General features: G+C 43.7%; 1 protein-coding gene across 1 annotated transcript in view; it reads right to left on the reverse strand.

Moving 5' to 3' along the window:
- LOC111871320 (headcase protein) overlaps window positions 1-26,924 on the reverse strand; it is a 470,196-nt gene that overhangs the window by 48,706 nt on the left and 394,566 nt on the right. Inside the window, exon 3 of the mRNA XM_023864347.2 lies at window positions 25,115-25,303. Coding sequence (XP_023720115.1) covers window positions 25,115-25,303 — 189 coding nt within the window. The remainder of the gene's footprint in view (window positions 1-25,114; window positions 25,304-26,924) is intronic.

Here is a 26,924-nt window from a genome sequence, read left to right on the forward strand (position 1 = left end):
ATTAACTTTGTTTGTATCAGCAAAGAACACAGTGTCGCATATTATAACGGAAGATTTGAAAATGTTTATACAAAGAGTTACGCTCTATTTTCAATTTTTTTTTCTTTTAATTTTGATGAGTACTGCAAAAATTGTTTCCCAGTTCTTCACAGACTTGTTCTGCATTATAAATTCTTTTCTGTTTGTAACACTTGACAAAGTTAGCAGTCCCTGGAGTCATAAAACAGATGGAAGCAATAAAATCACGTGGTCTTCTGGTAGCACTGCTTACACTCTTTGGATCTTCGAATCTTTTGACTAAAGGACAGAAGAAAGAAAGAATGGCTATTCAAGAGAAAGCTATAGGGGTCCCTTCTTAAGTTCTAAGACCTTCCGTTATAGTTGCAAGAGATTATTGCCCTTTCTAGGGTCGTGAACAGACAGTTGCATCGTGGTTGAGATACAGAGTGCGATCCGTTTTCTGTGCGTTCATAGTGAAATCGAATACTGCAGTTTCATTTCAGCCTATATATACATCAAGCAGATAACAAAAGATATGCACATTGAAATTTTAATATATATTTTTAACACATTAATCTGCAGCATCTGCAATAAAAGTACTGGCTCGTGGATGAGTTTGGGCATAAGTCTTACGTACATTCTTTCTTGCTGTTGTTGATTTAGGTATCCATTTAATTCCTCTATTATGGTTTTACTACATTTAAAAATAAATATTTAGGACTGTGCATGCGCTTTCACTTTTTCTTCCTTGACACTACAGCCCCAGTGGGCCTAGGCCTACCTCCATGAACTTCTCCGTTCAGTTCGATATTTCTAGATCTTACACATTCGGTAGGCCTCCTTGGGCGGGTTATCAGCTCGTCTCAAGGCCTCTCTACCTGTATAGAAAGACAGAAAAACGCACCCACACAAACTGAACATTCATGCGCTGAGTGGGATTCGAACCCACGATCCCGGTTTCCAAGCGAGCAAAGACACTATGTGACTTAGACTGCTCGGCTACCGTGACCGGCATGCGCTTCTACTAGCGGAGTTTAAATTCCGGACTGTTCAAAACGGTGTACTGCGCCCACGACGATCATACTCATCACTGGCCCGATCGGGGAACTTCGGCCGTCAAAGATTAATCACTTGGGACCAACCTAAAACAGCACGAAACAAAACCTGAACACTCTGGAAAGCCACTGAGTGTCAGCCCAAACTTCATATCACGCAGCTATTTAACTTCTTGAGACCACGCTCAATCAACGCGAGTTAACAAGGAATAATGAAATAAAAACTTAGCGCCATGTGTGGAATAAAACCTGAACACTCGAGACTAAAACGTCATGGAAAGCCACGAAGTGTCAGCCCAACCTTGATATCACGCAGCTATTTAAGCACTTTGGACAAACCTAAATCGGCGTGAGTTAACAAGAAAAAACGAAATAAAAACTTAGCGCCATCTGTGGAGTAAAACCTGAACACTCGAGACTAAAACCTCATGGAAAGCCACGAAGTGTCAGCCCAACCTTGATATCACGCAGCTACACATACATGCGTGAGCACAAAGCAGTTGATGTGACGTAACAAAACCGCATTTCAAAACTAGAACAAGAATACGTAATTTTGCTAACGCTATACAATATTGTTGCTGGAGAAAACTGCACAATGAGGAGCTTCATAACTTGTACTCTTCTCCAAGCATAATTAGTATGAACAAGTCAAGGAGGATGAGGTGGGCAGGTCATGTAGCGACGAGGAATGTGTATAGGATATTGGTGGGAAAGCCAGGAGGAAAGAGACCACAGGGAAGACCAAGGCGTAGGTGGGTGGACAATATTAGAATGGATCTTAGAGAGAGAGAGAGAGGGAGGGGATGGGATGGTATGGATTGGATAGTTCTGGCTCAGGATAGGGACCAGTGGAGGGCTCTTGTGAACACGATAATAAACCTTCGGGTTCCATAAAATTCTGGGAAATTCTTGAGTACCTGCAGAATTGGCGGCTCCTCCAGAAGGTCGCAGCTCCATGAGTGAGTAAGACATACGCTGTACAATGCGCGGCACTCCTTTTCTCCTGGAGCAAACGTTTTGCCTTAGACCGAAACTTTGAATTTTCTCTCGGCAAAAATGTGCTAACAGGCTTGATTATACCAACGGAAATTTTAATTTGAACTGATACGCACTGTTGCATGGTCCCTGACCGCAGAGAAATCTCCACCGCGTGTTATAACCGCCTACCTGTACGTTTACGGCCACGAAATTCATTATTGTCTACAGGTAGGGAATTCTACACTGATGGCATACATCAGGACCAAATTCATTGTGCTGACTCTCTACACCCAGCTGCTCAGTGACCGAAGAAATTACCATTCATGGCACCCGCTACCTCATTGCATTCTTCTCACAGAACTCCTTCTCCCTTATTCTGAACTACTCAACTCCTGTGCTAGTTTCCCAGGCCTCTTCACGTGGGATTTGTGGTGGACACAAAGTGGCGCTAGGGCAGATTTTCTCAAAGTACTTCGATTTCCCCTGCCAATCTTCGTTCCTCCAATTTCTCTACAATCACCATTATCTAGGATTGGTACAATAAGCCACAACTAGCCGAAGTACCAAATGGTTTCTCACCCCAATAAAAATAATAATAAAAGAATCCTGCCCAGATCGCGCCCCCTTGGCTCCATTTCTCCCAACATACAGCTAAATATTCTATTTGTATCCCCAACAGATCCTTCAATTTATCCTACCAAAATACCCTTTGTATTCCTCTCCAGTGACTGACATGCCCTTGGTTCTTGCTGTTATCATCTTCAAGTACTTAAATTTCAATCGGGAATTGTGTGGGAAATTGTTTTATGACATACATGGGTCTTGTTTATGTGTACGTAAGAATCAAGAGGCATTACTTTATAATTGACTTGCGAAGTTCAGGTTATCCACCTCAGTGTGAAACTCTGAGAAACACAATCAGTATAAGGATTGAACGTGGGTCGACTATTTATGTAATTTCTATACCTATTTCATTTTCGTTACATTGTTATTCACTTCTGTTGTTATAGGTGTATTCCTTCTCTTATTTTTGCCATATAATCCCACCTGTACTGAACTGGTGAACGTGAACATGAGATTTTCAATAGTAATTTCATTTCTTTAAGATATACTCGTATTATTAATTTTTGCTATATAATCGTATCCAATACTGAACTGGAATATGAACAGATACCAGATGTTCAGTATTCGTTACATTTTTGTAAGATATGTTACTTATTCCATATAATCCTTTCAATTACTGAACTGGAAGATGAATAGATACCAGATTTTCAGTATTCATTATATTTATTTAAGATATGTTATTATTTCCGCCATATTGTTCTGCCCAGTACTGAACTGGTGAAGATGAATATATCAGATTTTCTTACATCATTAAATGCAGTCTTAATCTTGCTGACAAGAGTGTATTTCACATTCTCGAATTCCATCATTCTAATGAAAATAATAATAAATTGAATATGAGTATTGTTGCTTACAATACATGATTTATATTAATTAAATGTTACCGATAAACTTTGTTCTGTATGGCGTTCAAGTGTAAGTTATGCATCTCTGATGGAAACAGAATTTTCTTTCAAGTTTCCCCAGTTTCAGCTTTCCTAAATACAAGTACTCCATGTATGTTACAGCTCATAATGTTCAGTGCCTTTGGTTAAAGACGTGTTTCATGTGAAAGAAATGTTGCAATTTGCAACCTAATCTCTTGTACTCCAGAGCTGCAGAGGCTCGTATTCTGCTGTTATTTTTTTTTTTAAAGGGGGTGGGGGACCAAGTTAAATAGAACTTCCAACCCAAAGGATATGGGTGAAGTGATATTGGACTTACTTATGGAGCTGAGCCCTTCTTGAGAACCCGCCAAATGTGCAGCCACTCAAGAAATGTCCAGCTTTTTATGGAAGTCGAAGGTTCATTACTGTGTTCACAAGAGTCATCTACTGGTCCCTATCCTGAGCCAGATCAATCCAATCCACACCATACCATCCTATCTCTCTAGGAAACATTTTAATATTGTCCACCCACCTACACCTTGGTCTTCCTAGTAGTCTCTTTCCTTCGGGCTTTCCCACCAATATCCTATATGCATTCCTCGCCTCCCCCATTCGTGCTACGTGCCCTGTCAACCTCATCCTCCTTGACTAGTGATAATGAACACAATTCAAAAATAGAAATATGTGGGGGGGGGGAAACCTCTGCAGTACAAGAGATCTGGTTGTAAAACTATTTATTGCTATTCTAGCGAACAGAGAATTGGGGGGGGGGAGCTTAGTGACTGACAATCAGCCGCAATGTGACTTTCACTTTCACTTTAGGTTAAGTCAGATTTGCTGTACTGAGCCTGGACTGACAGAGCCCTTGTATATATTTTGTATACATTTATTAACATGTTTAACATGTAAAATGTAAATATACTTTACGTTATAACAAACGACTTACTACTGCAGAAAATGACTATGACAAAGGACCCGTCCTCTCGTTAAGATGGTGCCCCTCAGAAACAAGACCATAAATCTCAAACAGTAATAAATATCTGGGCATGAGCTCCAGATGGGGCTCGACACCAGGACTTACTGACTGAACGACCGTCAGTCGTAATGTGACTTTGACTTTGACTTGACGGGGTTTGTCCAGTGATTGAGACCGGCTCTTTCTAACGGGCTCAACTGAGTAGGTCTATCCTGCTCCATCCACCTGAGGACGGAGACAGATCCAGTCTCCGAAACGTTCTCGTTTTTTGTCGTATACTCGTATATACCAGACGATGGATAGAGTCCAAAATAAACCTAATAGTTCTGTATAGTATGCATCATCGTCAAAATCCTTTCAAGGGATGGTATGGATTGGACTGATGTAGCTCAGGATAGGGACCAGTGGAGGGATCTTGTGAACACGGTAATGAAACTTCGGGTTCCATACAATGCTGGGAAATTTTTCAGTAGCTGCACAACTGGCAGCTTCTCAAGATGGGCTCAGCTCTATGAGTGATGGGGATACTGTACTTATTCTTGAAAAAAAAAGAAGCGGTCGAAGCTTAAGCATATCACTGAACTTCATCTGGTTTCGGCATTAAGCGCTTCTGTACTGATACTGAGACATATGGCAGCTGCAATACTAGCAATGACTTCAGTCACTCAGCACTGCTTTCCGTCGCTTCGTGGGGCTGTTGAGTGTAGCCTGACATTATTTCTCATCCATAGCTGTAACAGGAAGATTGTGACAAATGAATTACAGCAGTGAGAACAAAGGTTCGTAGTCAAAGGGTTAAGCTTCAGGACATGACGGCGTACAGGAGAGGAGATGTACACATTCTTAACATTACAACAGACGAAGGTGAGTGGTCAGCTTCACACCACAGTCGACTGAGCCCCCGGTACTTACTGGATGGGAGGCTGGTTGCGTTCTGGAGCTGATGGCGAAGAGAACAATCCATGCCCGCCTCAGGATTCGAATCGCGGTTGTCTAATTGAAGCTGGAAATATAATGGGTACTGGAATGCAATCTTTAGAAAGAGCATTCTGAAACTCAAAACCGCGACAAATGAAGCCCACCAGTGGACTCTGTTCAAAGCCAGTTCAATCCAGTACATATCCTCATAAAGCATCTAGCGTAAACTTATCAGATTTCGTAAAATGCCTCATCTCCTAACAAAAAACTTTTAAATCGCCACTGAATTACGTATGTTCCATTCTGGACCCATCTATGGAGAACAACTATGTAACATACAGGGTCTATCTCATTTCATGAAGAACTAGAAGTGTTGTAGTGAGCAACGGTAATGTTCTACACTTATATTTGGGGGTACTCGGTTAGAATTCTTGCGCGAGAACACCAGCTATCCTGTGTCTTGATATTTTCCCAAGTCCATACAGGTAAATGCCGAAAAGTACCTTCATTACGACACGACCATCTGCACACAAATCCTTTCAAATTCATTATCTAGCAACCTACCACGCGACACTATATAGTCCAGAGACTAAGAGCAGCCCAAAATAACTCTATGAATTAACGAAAGCAGCGGGACTGGGTAGGGTCAGACAGCAGAGCTACAAAACTTCTCAATATAAACACCATACACATGAAGGTCTCCTGTGACAGCGATCCTTCGCCATCTGCGTCTTGAGGTCCCCGGTCATATCAAAACCATAGTTCCATAACAGTAACAACAAAGCTTTTCTTTTTAGGCGAATATAAAAAGACGCAAAATTGTTCCTGTGCTTAATTAATTAAGCACTACGCCATGAATGCATATAGGGGAGTGGGGGTTTCTTGACCTCTGTACTACATAGAAATGGTTAGATTCACGACCTTGCAACTTTACCCCCGGTAGCCATTAGACAGGAGGCTGCGAGGGCCCCAAAGTCGGTCTGGACACGGTCGTGAATCAAACACGAACCATGCAGCCCTTGGCTATACAGTCTCAGCTATCCCAACTCCTTTCCCAACAGTGTATTGTTACAATTATGTATATTTTACTGTTATATCTTTATACGTTATTCATCAATGGAAGTTATTTCCTTGGCCCCCTCACGTCCCCACAGGCTGATCGTCAGGTCCCACTAACGGAAGGCGTCCCATCGGCTAGGGAAAACTGGTCTATGCCACGTTCAAGTAGTAAAAGACGACATAACAGCGAACCTCGGACTTTCAAGCTGGGTGCATAATATATACAAAAAGATACGACGCAAAAGAGGCCGGCCGGATGCAATACGCAGCGGCCCAGCTGTTGAACGGAGGGGCCCGCAGTGCAGGTAAAGCGGGTGCCGTTGCAGGAAGTGTTCCGTGTGCATATGTCACCTTCTTTATTTTGAAATGTCATTTTGAATTCCGGCAACAGTAGGAAGTTGTTATTGGCTCAAGCCGTCCTTCAGTCTGCGGCTCATATGTGTTACGTATGTCTGGAACACAAGGTCACCTACACAACAGACCACTTTCGGTTTCCGTAGTGCATGAAGAGCAGCTTACTGCAAGTGCCATCTGTAGCACGTCTCAAAAGTGACATAAACATGTAAATAGCACGTCTGACTTCTTTTGTTTGATTGTAACTTAATGGATATAAGGAACTTGTAACCGTCTATTTCATCTCAGAAACTACAGAACATATTTCGATAAAATTTAGTATTGCAGGATCTGCACGAGGTTGAACAAGATAATAACTAACTGCGGAGCTGATTCCTTCTAGACAAGACGCCAGTCGCTCAGCCACTCAAGAATTTCCGAACATCTCATGAAACCCAAAGATCCATTACCGTGTTCACGAGAGCCCGCCATTGACCCCTACCCTGAGCCAGACGAATCCAATGCATGGCACCCCATCCTGTTTATCTACAAACCAACTGAATAGTATCCTCCTACATACGACTAGGTCTTCCTGATTGTCTTCTTCCTTCTGGACTTCCAACAAGTCCTAGAAGCATTCCTCTTTTCCCCCGTGCAGGCTACATGCCCTGCCCATCTCATCCTCCTTGACCTCATCATTCCAATTAAATTTAGCGGCTAGTACAAGTTATAAAGCTCCTTATTATGCAGATGTCTCCAACACTCTGTCACTTCATCCCTCTTCAGTCGAAATATTCTCCTAAGAACGCTGTTCTCAAACACCTCCAGTCTACGTCCTTACCTTAATGTTAAAAGAGACAGACTTTCACACCCATACAAAACTACAAGCATACTCGCAGTTCTGTATGTATTAATTTTTACATTCTCAGACAGCGAACGAGAAGACAAAGGTTCTGAACTGAATGGTAGGAAGCATTACACAAATTCAACCTTCCCTCTTTTTCCTCATGCATCAAATTTTGATTTGTTACTGCCATTCCCAAATATTCGAACTCTGTCACACCCTCAAAGGATCCACTTCTCGTTATGATTTTGCCCCGCATGCAGGCAAACCGCCTTACACGTACCAGCGTCAATTAGAGATTCTGCGCTTTTCTTTAAGCTTCAAAACATGTACTCTTCTCCAAGTATAATTAGATTGATCAAGTGAAAGAGGATGAGATGGCCAGGGCATGTAGCACGATTGGTGGTAAGAACAGGAATGCATATAGGATATTGGTGGGAAAGCCAGATGGAAAAGAGACCAAGGCGTAGGTGGGTGGACAATATTAAAATATATCTTAGAGAGATAGGATGGTATGGTATGGATTGGACTGACCTGGCTCAGGATAGGGACTAGTGGAAGGTTCTTGTGAATACGGTAATGAACCTTCAGGTTCCATAAAATGCTGGGAAATTCTTGAGTAGCTGTATAATTTGCGGTTTCTCAAGAAGGGTTCAGTTCCGTGAGTGAGTGAAGTGTTTTTCTTTATGGTACCTTTATTGTCTCCCACCAGATTTACATCATCAGCAGAGACCAGAAGCTGACAACCCGCAAAAACATTCAATCCAGCCAAAGGCCGTGTTAAGATATTAGTAATAATAGGGCATTCACCAATGTTTAGCTCACAAATCCTACAGAGAAAGATTGCAGTGTAAACATACTAGTATATAAAAAAGAACTCCCTGATTTTAGTCCGCTAGCGAACTATACCGACCGAGCGACCGCCGCCTGTCCGCAAAGTTAGTGCCAACTTTTGCGGATAGGGGATGTCGGGTGGTCAGCACAACGAATCCCCACGGCCGTTAATTTCGGTTTTCTAGACCGGAGCCGCTATTTCCTTGAAACAGCTCCTCAATTATCCTCAGGAGGCTCTGTGGACCCCGTTCCAGACCCACTACTTCTCAGAAAAATTCTGGCAGCCCCGGGAATCGAACCGGGACCTCTGGATCTGCAGCTGACCACTAGACCACAGAAGCGGTCACTCGTACATAAACAGACAAATAAGATAATTACATGACTTAATTAAAGAGCGCAAAGAATGGTATCTAAGGCGAACAGCCATTCGTAACACGATAAGAAAGTACTGGCATAACTTTGTATGTACACCAGCGCCACAGAGAAACACGGACACTGCTTCTAGACGAGCCGTATCTTTGTGACGCGGAAATTCAGGTTCTGTTACACGAACCGAGGGGAAACAGATCATACCCCCGTCTGTGCTGACACGCCTCACGGGACAAGCCAGAGGCGATACGAACCTCACGCTTTGAGAGTCTGGTAAAACTAAAGCTGTCCCTGTACATCAATAATTAAGCACTTCGACATGAAGGCGTACTGGGATATGGAGGCATAGTTCCAATATTCTTGACCTCGGTATTAGACGGAGGTGAGCGATCAACTTCACGCCCCGGCCGCTTTACCCCAGGGAAAGAGCCCCTGGTTACCATAGGACAGGTATCTGGTTGGGCACCAGAGCCAGTCTGCACACAACGGAGTGGAGAACAATCTCTTGCTCCTGCCGGGAATCGAACCCCTACAGTCGAGCCCGTAGCCAGTCTGACCTATCCAGACTCTCGTTTTCCAAAATGTGACTACAGGCTATAAGTTAATACCGCGTAACGTAACATGAACGGGGACCACATATGTATACACCCTGTCCGCCTGATCCCCAGCCCTGGAAGTCATTCAGAGGCTACAGAAAGTTAATAATACCCTTCCAGGAATAAAATTTAAAGTAACCTAGCGTTCTCGCCCCAAGCGACCAAACATGCAACCATGGCAACGGCGGGCTTCACTTCCGGCCACTTGTTATAGTATTTCCCGTTACGGGGGGGGAGGGGGGGGCAGAGCAGGTGTAGGGCACGGCGGCTGTCAGCTGCTTGATTATTTAAATCCGCTACAGCTGGGGAATATGCTCTCAGCTCAAATGTAGGTCAGTAGGTTTAACTGTCACTACAAAACCAAATATAATCCAGGAGCCTTTACTTATTGTGACATGACGCCTGAAAGCCGGAATAGAAGTTCACTACTAGGAAACGACCCGGTAAACACATTTCCACGGCAACGAATAGAGAAGCAACAATCGAGTAACTTGCGTTGCTAGTCAACGGCTCTGTAAAGAAGACTTCATGTGTGATTTGAAGTGACAGACTGATGTGAAATCCGTTACCAAGATACGACTAGTGAATGCTGAGAACCATAGTGTGTGTGTGTGTGTGCATCAGCGATAGCGCTACAATTGTCTGTAGACCCGAGTTGTGTGAATAAGGTGTCAATAAATCCAATCCAAAAGCCATCAATTAGTCACATGCAACCTCACCCCTACACGTGACATTATTTTATTTAATTTACCTGTACAGTAATTCATTTAGTATTTTAATCTAGGAAGTCAGACGGTGCCGGAAGCTCGGGTTAATTTCTGCGTGAATTCATGAGAGATTTGCGATGGCCGAAGCGACACCGGAGCCGGTTCTCCTGCGAATTCTCCTGTTTCGCCCTCCTACTTATCGTCCAAGGTCGCTTCATACTCAACTATCAGAGTCCCCCGAGGTATGAAAGGGTCCTGGTCAGGCAGCATATCTGACATGCCACTTGTCATAAACTTGCTGCCAAATGCTAAATAAGCTCATCATACACAATTAAATCCTATCTATCCCCTGTAATGTCTAAAAACCTAAACATTAAATTATACACAGTTATAATTTCCGCAGAAGGGGTACGCGGTAGCGTAGTTGGTTGAGTCACTATGCTACAAGCCGGATGGTCTCGGGTTCAATTCCCGGTGAGGTCACTGAATTTTCAATTGATCTAATCCTTCCAGCTGCACTATGGTTCTGTGGTAAATTCAGCCCCTAACAGAAATGAGTATCAGGAATCTTCCTCGGGGGTAAAAGTGCGGCCGGCGCGTATGGCTGACAAACTCGCCGCTATCTGTGAGCCAGATGTCTAGAAAATGTGGGAGTCTCGACGTCTCACAACCATATGGGCCTCCACGGCTTATTACAGGGATAGCTTTGCCTTTATAACTTTCGCCTTTATTTTAAATGGGCGTGAAAATTAGTATTTCATTTTCAGGGGAAGGGAAATTCGAGGGGATATGAGAACTAAAGTAATTAAAATTATGTAAATGGCACACCGATATGTGTGCATAATCCTTCACTCTGCATGTTTACACTCAAGTACACAATAAAGCAATCAGACACACCATGTTCGCCTGATGTATGACGTACCATCAGACACGCTGATAACACTTGCCTCTTACATTCATATATTGTCACGCGTTAGTGACTAAACACGGGATTTGGATTGGTAATTGAATTTACTGGACATCTATAACTCGCAATTACAGTTACCTATAACCGCCTCTACAAAAACTACAATGTAGCACACACAGAGAGTTCTACGTCTTCAGACGTTGCCTGGTAACGCCTCCGAATAATGTAGATTCCTCAGCTTCTGACACCGGTTGGTGACCGTCTCACACGTGACTCGTGACGGTAACTAACTAAACGGCCGATGTCCTCTTTATATAGCCACGGGTCAGACCGCACAGAAAACGCCGCTTCGAACAATTCCAATGCTGTATGTTTATCCACTGCCTGGCGATCGCCTGCTTGCTGATAATGGAGTGTGTTTACTGTGCCACTGCCTAGCAAAGGATGACGTTTCTAGTTAAACTATTGTCAAGTCAACCCTCAATATTCGGGAATTCGCTATTCGAGGAGCTCCCCGCAATCTATTTGGAACTCTCGTGGCGCACCTTGGTGAGTCTCACACTGTTTCTCAGTGTCGAAACCACACGCGTTACGTCACGGTACGTATGTGCTGGAAACACGTCCCAAAGCTCACCCCCCCCCATTTCCTTTGAATCTATGAACAACAAAAGAAGAATGTCTTCTGCTGCTGCTGCTTCTATAGGCCTAATGAAAAGGCTCAGACCTGTAAGGCGTGAAAAGTTTAGTAACAAGCCTATAAGCAATATAAGTGGAAGTATAAAGCCGTGTAGTGTTTGGGCTTCAGCGGACTATGCAGCGCTATATCCCAGAAGAGAGAACTCCTAACAGCCGCTAGAGAACCTCAGTACTACAAGATTATGGTCTTCTGGGGTGTGGATCCGTGTAGTCCCGCAGGCAGGTACAAACGTGTTCCCTCCAAGTTCGGTATCCCTGAAGAGGGGGCAGCATGTTCCTCTGACACGCTGCTACCTATATACCAAATTACACGGCTCCACACCCCACAAACCCCTAATATTAAACACTGACCGCTGTGAGAACCTCAAATATCACTGAAATGTAACATACGTGGTAGTCATTAAGTTCGTGGGATGTGGTTTTATAGCATCATATTACAAGGTATTCACATACACTTACACAGATCGACATCGGCTCTCAAAATAGTTGCCGCTGGCGACTATGCAACTCTGTCAACGTTGACATAGCTGCCGAAAACATTCCTGAAACATACTGGCAGGAAATTCCCGTACGGAGTCTCTTGTGGCAATTTACTTTCGTATATTCTTACAATTCTGTGATTTTTCTTCTTTCTTATGTTCTTTTGCCTTTAACGCATACTTACATCTTGTTTTACTGTATTTTTTATCGCCAGTACTTGTCTGTAATTGGCTTCATCATCTGTCGTAAAACGCCTTAACAAGCGAATTATTACCATTATTACTACACTACTCAGAAATGAGTACCAGGAATCTTCTTGGGGTAAAGGGCGGCCGGCGCGTAAGGCTGACCTCACCGCCATCTATGAGCCGATGGACCTCCACATGATAGCTTTTACTAGAGCTCATGAGACGGGATAGTTCAATCGGTATAGCAGACGGGTTACGGGATCGACGGCTGGTATTCGATTCCCGGCGAGGGAAAGGTTGTTCTATTCCACAATGTCCTAATCAGCTTTGGGCCCTACCCAGCCTCTTGTTCAAAGAGCACGGATCTCTTTCCGTGGAGGGTTAAGCGGCCAGGAAGTTACACTGAACACTCGACTCGGAGGTCAAACAATGGCGGAGCTATACCTAGACTCCCCCATACGTCTTCGTGGTGTGGTGCTTAATTACCTAATTATTTAATACAGGTACAATATTACTTTACGTTACAATTTATTCACGTGGTCGAGGATAAGGACCCTCGCGCTTGAGAAAGTGGTAATGGTCCACAAGTTCGATAGGAGGACGGGAATTACTTGATAATCGGCCAGCGGCGATGTTCAAATGTTATTCATAACAAGACCATTTTCAAATTTTATTTCTTCAAGCACAGCATGGAGAATGCACTGTAATCTCATATAAATAAAAAACGTAAAGCCATCCTTGTTAACAGGTAGCGAAGTCCACAGGATTGTGAGACGTCGAGGCTCACATATGGCGGTGAGGTTGTTCGCCTTACGCGGCGGCCAGGAAGTTTCCTGGTACTCATTTCTGTTGGAGGCTAAGTCTATCCTAGGGCCACAGTGCGGCTGGAAGGGTTAGGTCAATTGAACAATCCAATAACCTCATCGGGAATCGAACCCGCGACATTCCAAATAAATTAAAATAAACAGAGTACTTGAAGATAATTTAAAGTTGTGGGAATCAAAGTTGACATGTTTATTATTTTAATGCGAGACGAAAAAGACACAGTTCCCTACAGTGCGGTTTCTGTAGATCCATTGCAGTAGCCCCTGACGACAGATGAGTGTGAATCACAGGCAGAATAGAACAAAGTTTCTCGGAGAAACACCAGCTTCAGTACCGGTACGTTCACCATAACTCTCAAGTGGACTATCCTGAGATCGAACTGGGGCGAGAAACTGGCGACCGACTGAGCTATTGAAACTGGAGGCGTCAGATGTCACTCACTTCAGAAAAGGTTCAACGTGGTCTTACTAAACAGTAGGACTCGCTAACTGAGTGTGGAGGCGTCTGATGTGACTCACTTCAGAAAAGGTTCAACGTGGTCTTACCAAACAGTAGGACTCGCAAACTGTTTCAAAATGGTTCGTTGCGTCGAACCTGAAGATAGAGGCGACATGTTCCTCTGAAGCGTTGACTGACTTTCAGCAAGACTACACGGCGGAATAACCCAAAGGGCAGGGCCACGTAAGAACTTCAAATACTACATACACATATTAACAGTATCATCTTTATGTATTTTGGTATGTTTACAAGGGACGCTGGGTCAAAATCAAGAAATGGCAATTACTCAGAACATATGCTTACAGCATTTTTAAGATGGAGTTACATATTGTTCAGAACTACTGTTTTTGACTTTGTGAATTGTCCGAATTTATTACTACAACTGAAGTTTGGGAAAGTGGTTATGCATTCGTCTTCAGATGAACAGGGTAAGACAGACCACACGTTCGTCGTTTGAGAGTAGCTGTACACAGGGACCAAACAGAGTAGGTTCTTCCTTTTCGAGTCTTGTTCACTTGAAGAAGGAAATACTGTGGTTTGAGGGTAACTCTATCGAGTGGCCCTAGAGAATTGGGTTTCTTTCGAGTCCTGTTCATCTAAAGACAGAAAGAGAACCAATTTACAAAACGTAACGATTTTAATGAAACAGATATTTAGAAATTCTCTTAACCTCGATTCATGTCCGGAAATTCTCCACCCAGCCAATAAAGCAATTTATCACCCCTGATTTGGAATGTGCTAGGCTATATCAGGTAGCCAAGAGGTAAATAACCCTCGCAAGCGATGCGATATGTAATCCAATCCAGTAACTAATAACAGCTCCGTCCCACTGAACTTTCATAAATGTCAACGTACTTGGGTCACCGATCTAATCTGGTATGGCTCACTCACCGCCGAGCTTGGAGTTCATGTACTTCTAGACTTCACATCTGTTGCCTGATCTTAACGTGATTCGACTTTATCTCACACACAATATGAGTTACAAATATTTCAGTTAAAGAATTATTCAATTCCAGTTGCACACTGTGTAACTGGAATTGTTTAACTAGAGTAAGTTTTATATATACATAGTTGTGAATATATCAAGTAGGACTGGTTGGTTTCCTCCGAAACGTCTATATTTACCTACACGACTATGCCAAGTCACAATTCGGATGACCACAATCTGAGAAACGGGAAGGCGTGGTTGGGTAGTTGGTTGAGGTACAATGCTACAAACCGGAAGGTCGCGGGTTCGATTCCCGATGAGGTCATTGAATATTTTTTAATTGACCTAATCCTTCAAGCCGCCGGTCACGGTAGTCGAGCGGTCTAAGGCATGCGCTGTCTTCGCTCGCTCGGAAGCCGGGTTCGTGGGTTCGAATCTTACTCAGGGTATAGATGTTTAGTGTTTGTATGTGTGTGTACGTTTTTCTGTGTTTACTTATAGGTATAGGCCTTGCGACGAGCTGATCACCCGCCTAAGGAGTCCTACCGAATGTCTAAGATCTAGTAAACCGAAGTGAAATGGAGAGTTTCAGGGAGGTAGGCCAAGACCCAAATTGGGGCTGTAGCGCCAAAGGAAAAAAATCCTTCAAGCCGCACTATGGCCCTGGGGCCGACTCGGCCCATATCAGAAATGGGCACCAGGAATCTACCTGGGGGCTAAAGGGCGGCCGACGCGTAAGGTTGACCTCACCGCCATTTGTGACCCGATTGTCTAGAAAATGTGGGAGCCTCGACGTCTCACAACCCTACGGGCCTCCACGGCCTGTTACAGGGATAGCTTTACCTTTCCCTTACCTTTTTACAATGTGAATAAAGCTTAAGATTACTAATTAGGAGAGGAAATCCAAAGTCTTACTCATATTCTGTAAGTGGCAAGACAAGCATAGCACCAGATCTTCCCAACAGCTGTCAGTGCAGGCAATTAATTGAGTAGGAGCCCCCGAAAACTTGCCTTCCCACCAAAATCTTAATTCTATTCATGATAGTTGCGGTTCTTACGGCGGTAAGCGTGAACGTTACTACCTTCTCGGAAGTTTGGTAGATAACGGTCAACGTTTCGCTGGAAGCTACTGTCTCCATATTCGATGCACAATATTGAGCAGGCAGGTTCCTCCGAACCGCTGGCACCTATCTTCTTAACAACATGGTGTCATAAATCAAAAGACAGTAATATTAAAGTTTATTGTATTACTTTGTGTAATTATAATACATTCTCTATACTACAAGTATGTCAGCAAGCAAATATGAATACTGACCACACTGCATTAAGCCTGCTGTTCGGCATTATGTGGTCACGTAGCTATGATAGCAAGAGGTTCCAAGCCAGGAACAGATAATGTTAGCAACAAAATGGAGGAAGGCGTAGGCTAAGTCGGTATTGCAGTATCCACCTTTGCCAAAAAAAAAAAAAAAAAAAATTNAGCGAACCTCTAGATAGCAGCACCGTTTAGTTCATACTGCTAGTTTAGCAAAATTAAGTAGAAATATTGTGACGTAGTATGTGTGACTATAGACGGGGTTTTGGATTGGTGAATAGATATAGCGATAACTTACAGGTCGTAAATATAAATAACTGCAACACTATCGCTATTTCCACACTTTACAATTCACTAGAGCATGCAGTGTAGTGTTCTCATTCTGTTACCAGAAGTTTCCTGGTAACGGTTGCAACAGTGGCTATTTCTCTGCCTCCGACTCAAGTCCTTTCGTCACAGACTCCTGTACAGAACTAAAGTCAAAGTCATGTTACCAGAAGTTTCCTGGTAACGGTTGCAACAGTGGCTATTTCTCTGCCTCCGACTCAAGTCCTTTCGTCACAGACTCCTGTACAGAACTAAAGTCAAAGTCATGTTACCAGAAGTTTCCTGGTAACGGTTGCAACAGTGGCTATTTCTCTGCCTCCGACTCAAGTCCTTTCGTCACAGACTCCTGTACAGAACTAAAGTCAAAGTCAAAGTGCGGCTGACGGTCGGTCAGTCAGTCAGTAAGTCTTGGTGTCGAGCACCATCTGGAGCTCATGACCAGATATTTATTACTGTTTGACAGTTACGGTATTGTTTTGCAGGACGCCCTCTCTGACGAGAGGATAGGTCTGTCTTTATATATGCTGCTGGCCCTTGCCAGCGCAGTCTTTCTTGGGTCCGAGTCTCTTGGTACTCGCGACCATATTTTACTTTCTCAGATTTGAGACTTCCCTTTTCGTCGCCTCCCACGAATCTCAGGGTCACGGTGGAGGTATTCGACCACGCCTCCATACGGGTTCCGTACAGAACTAACGTTGTCAATTTCTTATAACATATCAGCACGGACCACATATAAAACACAGTTGTATTGCTGCCTGAGTGTATGTTTCGGGGCGTTACCTAGCAATGGCCACTGTTTACAGAGTCAGCGCTTAGCAACGGGTCTATATGCCACACTATAAATGTAGTGGTCTTTCCAAAACTTTTCAATTTATTGCAGTTATTCCACTTCACAGGCTATAATGTTACAAGTGCATAAACACTGTTTTCTCAATAGATGTTATGCTCCAAATTCAATAACCATATCGCTAACCGCAAAAATTTCCCGTTGAAATTTCAACGGGATTTATAATAGTTAATAATACCTGAAAACTGATGTGTGACGGTTCGAATTATTTACAAGATCATTTCCGAATTGCAGACCGTAATTTTTCAACCCCTATTTCTAACTGGGCACTTATGAAAGAAGGTAAACGCAGTAGTAAGTAGATATACGTGTATATCTGTGTTCTGCTGAGTTTTCTGTATCCTTGTCATTTTAACGTTAAGACTGTATGCTGTACGTAGCTATAAAATACGGCGTGGCTTCTGACCCGTTAAATATTTTTGTCGCTAGTGTATCTTGTGTTGCTAGCAGTTTATTATACGAAACATTACGTAGCTGCTCATGGCATCGCGCCTTGCAGATGTTCGTAAAAGCGATTGTGGTGATAACATCCCTCAGTTATTTCAAATGCTGTCATATTTACGACACCGTAATCCCATAAACTTTTCTTTTAGTAGCTATAGAATCTTATGATCATGACGTTTTAGATTTTCCCATATTTAGCCCAAAAGAGTTCCGTTCTACTTCCTCCTCTGATGGCGGTTCATCTTCCTAACAACCCCCCCTTTCCCCATGATACCGTTAAATTCTAACATAACCTCTTTTGATTAGTCCTAAAACTTTTCTTTTCATGTCATTCGTGCCTTTCTTTATGTCTTCATTTTCGTTTTTCTACTCCGTACGCCTCCCGAAATCGGCTAGTGATTCTGGGACCTGTTTGTTCCAGTTCTGTCCACGCAGACTTCCGGATTCCATCAGTGTCTGGTGCATCTACAAACCCATCGCTCCCGCTGTTGCCGCTGCGTAATAGCTACATACTGCACTTCTTTCGATTAACCCATCCCACCATACGACGCTATGGGCTATAAGTCTCGGACACAGATGTCGATTCTAAGGGGTTCTGACGATGGTGTAAAATACGCGGGATTACTGTTTTTGGGCTCTGCCCATCGTCCGGTACTCAAAAGGACATGACGTTTCGAAACAAATCGGGTGTCCTCTCACTCGAGTGCAGAAACAGGTCCAGTTTCCGAAATGTTGTATTCCTTAGGATATGGGACGATGGAAGAAGTCCAAAAACCCAGTAATCATAAGTAGCAGTAGTAGTATTTGTAGTAGCAACAGTAGTAGTAGTAGTAGTAGTAGTAGTAGTAGTAGTAGTAGTAGTAGCAGTAAAGGTAAAACTTTCCCTGTAACAGGCCGTGAGGGGCCCATAGGATTTTGAAACGTCGAAGCTCCCAAATTTTCTAGACAATAGGCTCACAAATGGCGCTAAGGTTGTCAGCCGGCCGCCCTTTAACCCCCCCCCCCCAGGAAGGTTCCTGATACTCATTTCTGTTAGAGGCTCAGTCGACCTCAGGATCATAGTGAGGATGGAAAGATTAAGTTAACTGAAAAGTCCAGTGACATCACCGGGATTCGAACCCACGACCTTTCGGCTTTTAGCACAGTGCACCTCCAAGTACTTAAATGGATTAAGAAATGGTACTTTGATGCCCCTCAGAGGTGTATGAGAAAGAGATGTTTGTAGGAGCAAATAATTGTGTTACTAACATTCACACACTTTTGCCAAAGACAAGAACATGTTTACTCACGTCTGAAGCAGACAGCCGGTTCTCTCGGCCTGACTTAGGGCTCTCCAGCCGTAAGACTGCCAACAGTAACAAAACACGTTTCATCGCAATTGAAGACACCAGAAAGTTCCATTAACACAAACAAGAACAGTGAAACTGTGTGATGACCGAGTGTAATGTGAAGCCGCTCCTCTCGATGTCAACCTGACCTAAACGTTGTACAGCATGTTAACACAAACGAGGTTCTGAAAATCGAGTCATGATATTATCACCATTAAATATTGGGAAGGAATTCCACTGCAACAATTTAGGTTACAGTCAAAGGTTTAACCTTATAATCGTCATCTTCATGGATTATGCCATACGTTGTCTATTCCGTCCCCTTGAAGAGTATACTGGTCTCTCCGTCTTAATTTTCGTTTTCGCTTGGAGTTTTATGGCGGAATTCTTCGGAATCCGCCTGTTCTCCATTCGTTGCGCGTGACAAGTCAGTTATGAGCAAAATTTTATAATTTTAGCAGTTAGATTAAAGATGTGAACTATTCCCAAATTTTAATACATCTTGTTTGGTCTTTCTTTCTTCGCTTCTCAAGAACTGCATTTCTGCGGTTTCAATTTTTACTTCCTGTTTCTTCGTTGTCTTCGTAATCATGTAAAGGTAAAGTTGCCCCTCTGCTTAACTAATTAAGCACTAAGCCATGAAGACGTATGGGGGAGTGGATGTATAGATCCATATTTTCTTGACCTTGGCACTAGTTGGAGGTGACTGAATCACACCCCGGCCGCTTTACCCCCGGGGAAACAGCCAACGGTACCCATTGGATAGGAGGCTTGGTGGGCCCCACAGCCGGTCTGGACAACACGAACAAGTGAAAATGCTAACCCCAACAGGACTCCTTGATTGTCCAGCCCGTAGCCAGTCGCTTTACACACTGCGCTATATTCGACTTCAATGCACTGCTTATTTTAAGCTCTTACATGATTATATAAATAAGCAGTGCATTTAAGTCGAACATAGATCCCCCAACCAAGCACCTAACCAAACTCCCCATGCGTTGGAAGCAGTACTTTCTGGAGACTGGGGAAGGCCACATCACGTGATCACGATCATTTAATAGCAGACGAGAAAATTTGATTACATCAAGTTCAGATTATGATTCTCAAGGCACAATGTATTAGGATTATGACCCTTTTGTATATAGGGGCCAATGTTTCGGAAGAACCTGCTGCGTTCATCTTCAGGGAAGAGGAAAGGAAAGGGCCAAAGATGGAGACCCTAGGTTCCTACTTAGTCCCAGTTACGTTTGTGAGTGGACCAATTATATTTGTATACAGCCACAAGTATATGTGAGATCAGCCGAAATCGACAGCAAAAATAAGAATTCACTACAAAACGAAAGTACGATGACAATGACTTGTTGGTGCTGCCCCCAACTTCGGGGTTGATGGTACCTTGCAGACGTCTAGTGTGGCAGTTATTTACCAACGTTTCGGAGAAACACTGCCTTCAGCAATGCAGATGGTAATCTGAAGACATATAGTCCGGTAATGTTTATCGACGTTTCGGACGAATGTTCTGCCGCCATATTCATGACAGATGACAACACTTTTAGTCTGTTAGATATTAACTAGCGTTTCGGAGGGCAGATGGTGCACTGAAGAAATGCAGTATGGTAGATGTTTACAGACGTTTCGGACGAACGACTGCCTCCATTTTCACAGCAGATGGTACCTGGACGACAAAGACATAACGTTCATTCAAAACGTCGGTCTAAAACTATCAGATGACACCACGTCACATACCAGAAGATAGGAATGTGTATTAATAAGCCCAGCCAAAGGATCCTCAGATTGTAAAAACGCAGGAAAAAAGGTCCCCACTCTACCGTACCGTGCTATTCCATCAGTGCCTGAAGCGCGCAGGGCAAAACAAAGCGCCCTCTGTCTCCGGATGAAGAGATCCTCCTTCAAAATGACATGCTATTTCTTCCTTGTTCCGGTGACTGACTTTAGGTACGTATTTGTTCAAATGAGATCAGAGAAGCCAGGGAAACGCAGGGCAAGGCTTATTACTCGTCCATTGTATTTTCTTTCCAAAACAGGAGATAATGGATTTCAGTTGTTTGTTTCCACAATCCCCTGTCGTGTCTACCGTGACATACATACATCGCACATTGGAGCGGGACTTTCCTCCAACAACTGGTAAAAATCATTGTACAGGTTTAAATTCATAGCATGCTCCAAGCCTGCGCATAATGATATCCAACTAACAAACTTCCCGTAAAGTCTATCAGCTCTAAAAATCTGATTTTTTATTGCTAGTGGGGTGGGACTAAGTCCCTGGCACTGCGGCCACTTCTGGCCTATTGTACCAGCCCCAGATGATAGGTGAGGGTGATTGTGGAGCACTTGATGGAATGAAGATTGGCAGAGGAAACCGAAGTACTCTGAGAAAACCTGCCCCACCGCCACTTTATCCACTAGAAATCCCACTTGACCAGACCCGGGATCGAACCCGGGCCGCCGCGATGGGAAGCCAGAGACTTAACTGCTGAAGCTATGGCGCGGCCTTAAACATCTGATTACGTCATAACTTGCGTTTGAAACCACACGGAAGAAATCGTCCTGGTCATTTACGAATATCCATAAAGCCGTATGTATATCGGAAGTATGCTGAAAGCATAACTCAGTAAGCTAATGATGACGTAACGGTCTACGTCACTAACTGACGATGACGCACCCTCGTTCCCATAGCAGACGAAGTATAGCAGTCAGTGCGGTATAATCGAGTAATTTTCTGGTGATGACGTAACGGTCTACGTCACTAACTGACGATGACGCACCCTCGTTCCCATAGCAGATGGAGTATATCCAGTAACTTTCTGGTGATGACGTAACGGTCTACGTCATTAACTGACGATGATGCACCCTCGTTCCCAGAGAAGAGGGAGTATATCATTCAGTGCGGCATAATCTTGTTTCTGGTGATGACGTAACGGCCTAAACGGCCTACGTCACTAAATGACGATGACGCACTGTCGTTCACATAGAAAAGTATATTATGTGACACTCGACGTGAAAATTACGGGCACGGTTGTCTGGGATGACACCATAGACAGGTTCCAATGTTTCTGAGAGACATGTTGCCTCTCTCTTCAGGGCAGAACTCATCACTAACACAAAGCTGACGAGTTTTTTAAGCAACTAAGTTGTAAGGATGATAGACGAATGAAATAAATTCTGGATTCTGTGTAATGGCGGGCGTCCGTAACTAGACGTGTTTTACATTCGAGTTTTGCTACCATATATTTAGTTAGTTACATAATTAGGAATTTAATTGGCACATTATCTGAAGCTGGTGCAACGGCGGTAGAGTGGATTCAGTTACCACTCATCACACGTGCTTCATGCTGATCAATACTGTACTTTCGGCAAGTGGCCGGCAATACTGATATTTCGCTTTCGGTATAGGCCGAGAGACTGCGCTGCAATCGGGAGGGTTTCGTTCATACTGTCCATTTCATAAAGCTCATAATGAAGCAAAATTGATGGATCTTGACTGAATTTCAAACTGTGGGGTTTCTAAATCAAATTTATTAACTACACTCAGCAACTTTACTGGGGATCTGCTTCTAGAAATAAGTATTTATTTACTTTATGTTAATTTAAAGGCAGTGTCAAAAACTTTGATCATACAACGTGAAATGAATTGAAAACGACTTGGAATGAAGCGATTATTGTCTAGTTAAAGGTAGTTGGTTGAGCTACAAGCTGGAAGGTCGCGAATTCAATCCCTGATGAGGTCGTTGGAATTTCAATTGACTTAATCCTTCCAGCCTCGCTATGGCCCTGGATTCCACTCAGTCTCTAGAAGAAATGAGTACCAGGAATTTTCATGGGGGTAACGGGCGGTCGGTGCGTAAGGATGACCTCACCATCTGTAAGCTGTCTAGAAAATGTGGGAGCCTCGACGTCTCACAACCCTCTGGGCTTCCATGGCCTGTTACAGGGGTAGTTCTACCTCTTCTTATCCCGGTAATTAGCCTGGAGACAGGATATCCATGATAACCCTCCGCCAGTTATGTCTGCGACCCTGGCTTCTCGCATAAGAGTTTAAGGCGTTACTGTTTAAGCTAACTTACTCGGCTCCTGTGAACTACCTATCGTCAGTGTCGAGTGAGAAGGAAACCTGCTTCGTATCCTGGATGTCTCCCATTCAAATCTTTGCCCAGATACTGGCAATCCTGCTTGAGACCTTTCTTGGTTTTAATCACCTTCTGGTCCAAATGCCAATAAAACACCGGTTCCTTCCACATCCCTCCCAACTGATTATTCACCAATCACGTCATTGACACCACGCAATGTGAGCTACTATATATATATATATGACGTTTAGTTAGCATCCCGCAACCAGCAAGTACATGTCAAAACTGTATATCTTTATTGCTACTGGGGGTGGGACTGAGTCCCTGGTACTGCGGCCACTTCTGGCCTATTGTACCAGCCCCAGATGATAGGTGAGGGTGATCGTGGCGCAATTGGTGGAATGAAGATTGGCAGGGGAAACCGAAGTACTCGGAGAGAACCCGCCCCAGCGCCACTTTGTTCACCACAAATCCCACTTCACCAGACCCGGGATCTAACGCGGGCCGCCGCGGTGGGAAGCCAGCGACTAACTGCTTGAGCTATGGCGCAGCCAACTATATATGTTTACCCAGAACTTTGGATACCAGGCACGTAGCGTATCTTGCCATGAATGTAATAACAAACTAAAGTAACAGCGAAAAAAAAAAGTACATTTTTTCAAACCAGATTCCCTCTCTAAATTTGTCTTCGTAGACAGAATGTTGGATGTGATGCCGTATAGTGTGGTACATGTTTACTTACAATTCGGAAGAACATGTTTCCTCCATCTTCAGGGCCGAAGTCATTCTTCGGTCTCTTCAATCATAAAGATTTAGCCAGCAAATTACTCCGAAACTTCGGTAAATATCTACCAGGCTACATGACATCGGATCACAGACAGTAACCTTCACACTCAGCACCGAGAGAACCTCAAACCTCATGTCAGACTTTGACTTTCATCGTATTCAATTCTTTGATAAACATTCGCACGAAAAACAGAAGCTAGAACGGTTTGTGACAGAGGAAAATGAGAGTATGATGTAATTTTATTGTTTTCATGAAATGTCTGTTCGGAAGGTTCAAAAAAATATTTTTCTACCCAGTTCCGGGTCCTCCCACGTCGCCCTATTTTTTGGAATAAGAAGGGCCCGTGCACATTTTAGTAGTTTCCTGTCTCGTATCCCATTTGCATGGCGTTTCCAATTCTAAATTATTGTCGGAGTTTCCGTTTATGGGCCACGGAAACCCCCATTATAATTTAGAATCACCCTGTACTTCTTTACCGCATTCTCAGTACATTCATATGTACACGACATCTATTATTGAATAATTACATGTTTATGTTTCGACCGCCGATCAGAGTGGCCCTGAGGTCTAAGGCATGAACTGTCTTCACTCGCACGATCGGTAGGATCGTGGATTCGAATCCCACTCTAGGCATGGGTGCCTTGTGTGTGTTTATTCTGTCTGTGTTCTGTGTGTAGGTAGAGACCTTGCAACGGGCTGATCCCCCGTCCAAGGAGTCCTACCGACTGAGCGATCGCCGCTTGTCGGCAAAGTTAGTGCCAACTTTAGCGGATAGAGGGTGTCGCGTGGTCAGCGCAACGAATCTTCACGGCCGTTAATTTCGGTTTTCTAGACCGGAGCCGCTATTTCCTTCAGACAGCTCGATTATCCTCACGAGGCTGAGTGAACCCCGTTCCAGACCCACTAGTTCTCAGAAAATCTGGCAGCGCAAGGAATCGAACCCGGGACCTCTGGATCTGTAGCTAGGAACTCTGACTACTAGACCACTGAGGCGGTCACCGGCTGTGTAGAGACTCAAGAAACTGAAAAAGCAGCAAAGGTCCAACAATGGGCTGCAGAGCCATCATACTACTACTACTACTACTACTACTACTACTGCTACTACTACTAATAATAATAATAATAATATTGCGACCTATATCCCGTGGGCTCCACAACTTATAACGTAACTAGGGTCACCCGTAACACCAGACTATACCAGGAGATAAACTTAGCTGCTGCATTTACTGGCAGTGGCAAATACTTGTAGTTTTCTTTTTCTAGTCGACATGGCATGGCTTCAGATCATGTTCTGACTTACCTCCAGGCAACATTTGCTGTGTTGACGTGGACTGAGAAAGAAAGTCCCATCCACCAGAGGGTATCGGTCAAACACCAACATTGGAGACTGACAAAGCACACACGCCACGCGAGATGTGTGCAGTGCTGCCAACGTGGACAAGATGAAGCAACGAGTGTCGTCGTTGCCGTGGTTACCTTCGTCCTCCATCTGCAAGATACAACAGCATTCAGTTAGGGTGGGTTGGTACCTTCGCCATAAGAACACTACACAGCCACAACAAAACCTGTATGAGGCGGAATTACGAGAGGATAAAAACCTGAATTCGTCCTAAAAATTACGGTAAAAAAGGTAAAGCTATCCCTGTAACAGACCGTGGAGTCACACAGGGTTATGAGACGTCGAGGCTCCGTTTTCTAGGCAATCGACTCACAGATGGCGATGAGGTTACCAGCCTTACGCGCTGGCCGCCCTTTACCTCGAGGAATATTCCTGGTACTCATTTCTGTTAGAGGCTGAGTCGACCCCAGGATCGTGGTGTGGTTGGAAGGACTAGGTCAATCGAAAAAATCCAATGAGCTCATTGGGAATCGAACCCGCGACCTTCCGGCTTGTAGCATAGTGCCTCAACCAACTACGCTACTACATGCCCCTAAAATTACAATAACTCCAGATTATCCAGGATGAATAGGAAATGAATTTCCCCGAATAATCAGTAAACTGAATACATAAGTAGCTTCTGAACTGAGATGTGTACAACACACACATTTGTTTGTCTAGTTTACTCGAAGGCTGCCGGGTAACGCTCCTCTGTCTTTTCTACATATTAAAAAGAAAAAAACAGACAAAGACATTTAGAGCTTCAAAGCACATATTCTAGCGGGAAATAAAATTCCCTTCGTTTCGTACATATTAATTTTAAGAAACGTTCACATAAGTTTACCTTCGATATTGGATACAACAGTCAATTTTATAAAAAAAAAAGACTAATTCGCTCCTGGTTAATGGGGGGTCTACACACAAAATATGATTTTCTTGAATGAAACGTCGAGTAGTAGTAGTTTCGTGGATGAATACGTACAAACGTTTCTTCATCTTCATGGTAAACAGTCAAGTATCTTATCTTGAAGATAAGGGCAGAAGGTTCCTCCAAAGACTGGCAGTCTTCTACCAGTTCACATGAAGCTGCATACCAGTGCCTCAAATTACGCTGAGAACGTTTCCTTCGACAGCTTCTCCAGGTCATCGTTGTTAAATAAACATCGCGTGACTGAAACTGGGAGTTCTAGATTGGATTGACTGGATTCATTGGGCGTCTCTATTGCAGTTTCACTTGATTACAACAGTTCACACATTTGACTCCTGGATAACATATCTCTCACTGTTGTCTGGCACCTGCAGTAGCCTCTAGTCTTCTTTTCCTTATCCTTCTGTATTCTTCTGTCGTATTCTGCCTTCTTTTGGTCAAGTCTCTCCCTGAGGTAGGTTTAGGTCCAACCTATGGAGATAAACCTTCAACAGTAGAGTTATCGCATTCTGCTTTGACTGGTTCTTTGCAGTGTCAAAGTAAACGTTTCTGTATGTGCTGCCTAGGAATCCATGTTACTCTGTATGAAATGAATTGCTTCTTCAGTCGCATTCGTTGCTGTGGAAACGCGTTCCAACAGTTCGCCGTCCAGCAGCGGCGACTTCCGTGTTGCCACAGGAACGTGCTCAGCGAAGCCCCGCTCAGCAGATAGGCAGATTCCAGGGTTCAGGCGTCTTATCAAATAGATAAATAAATAACAAACATCACAGGAGATCGTAATTTTAAAGCCGTGCCAACATCAGA

Source organism: Cryptotermes secundus, unplaced genomic scaffold (genome assembly GCF_002891405.2).
Source record: "Cryptotermes secundus unplaced genomic scaffold, Csec_1.0 scaffold1189, whole genome shotgun sequence".
Classification (NCBI taxonomy): Eukaryota; Metazoa; Arthropoda; class Insecta; order Blattodea; family Kalotermitidae; genus Cryptotermes; species Cryptotermes secundus.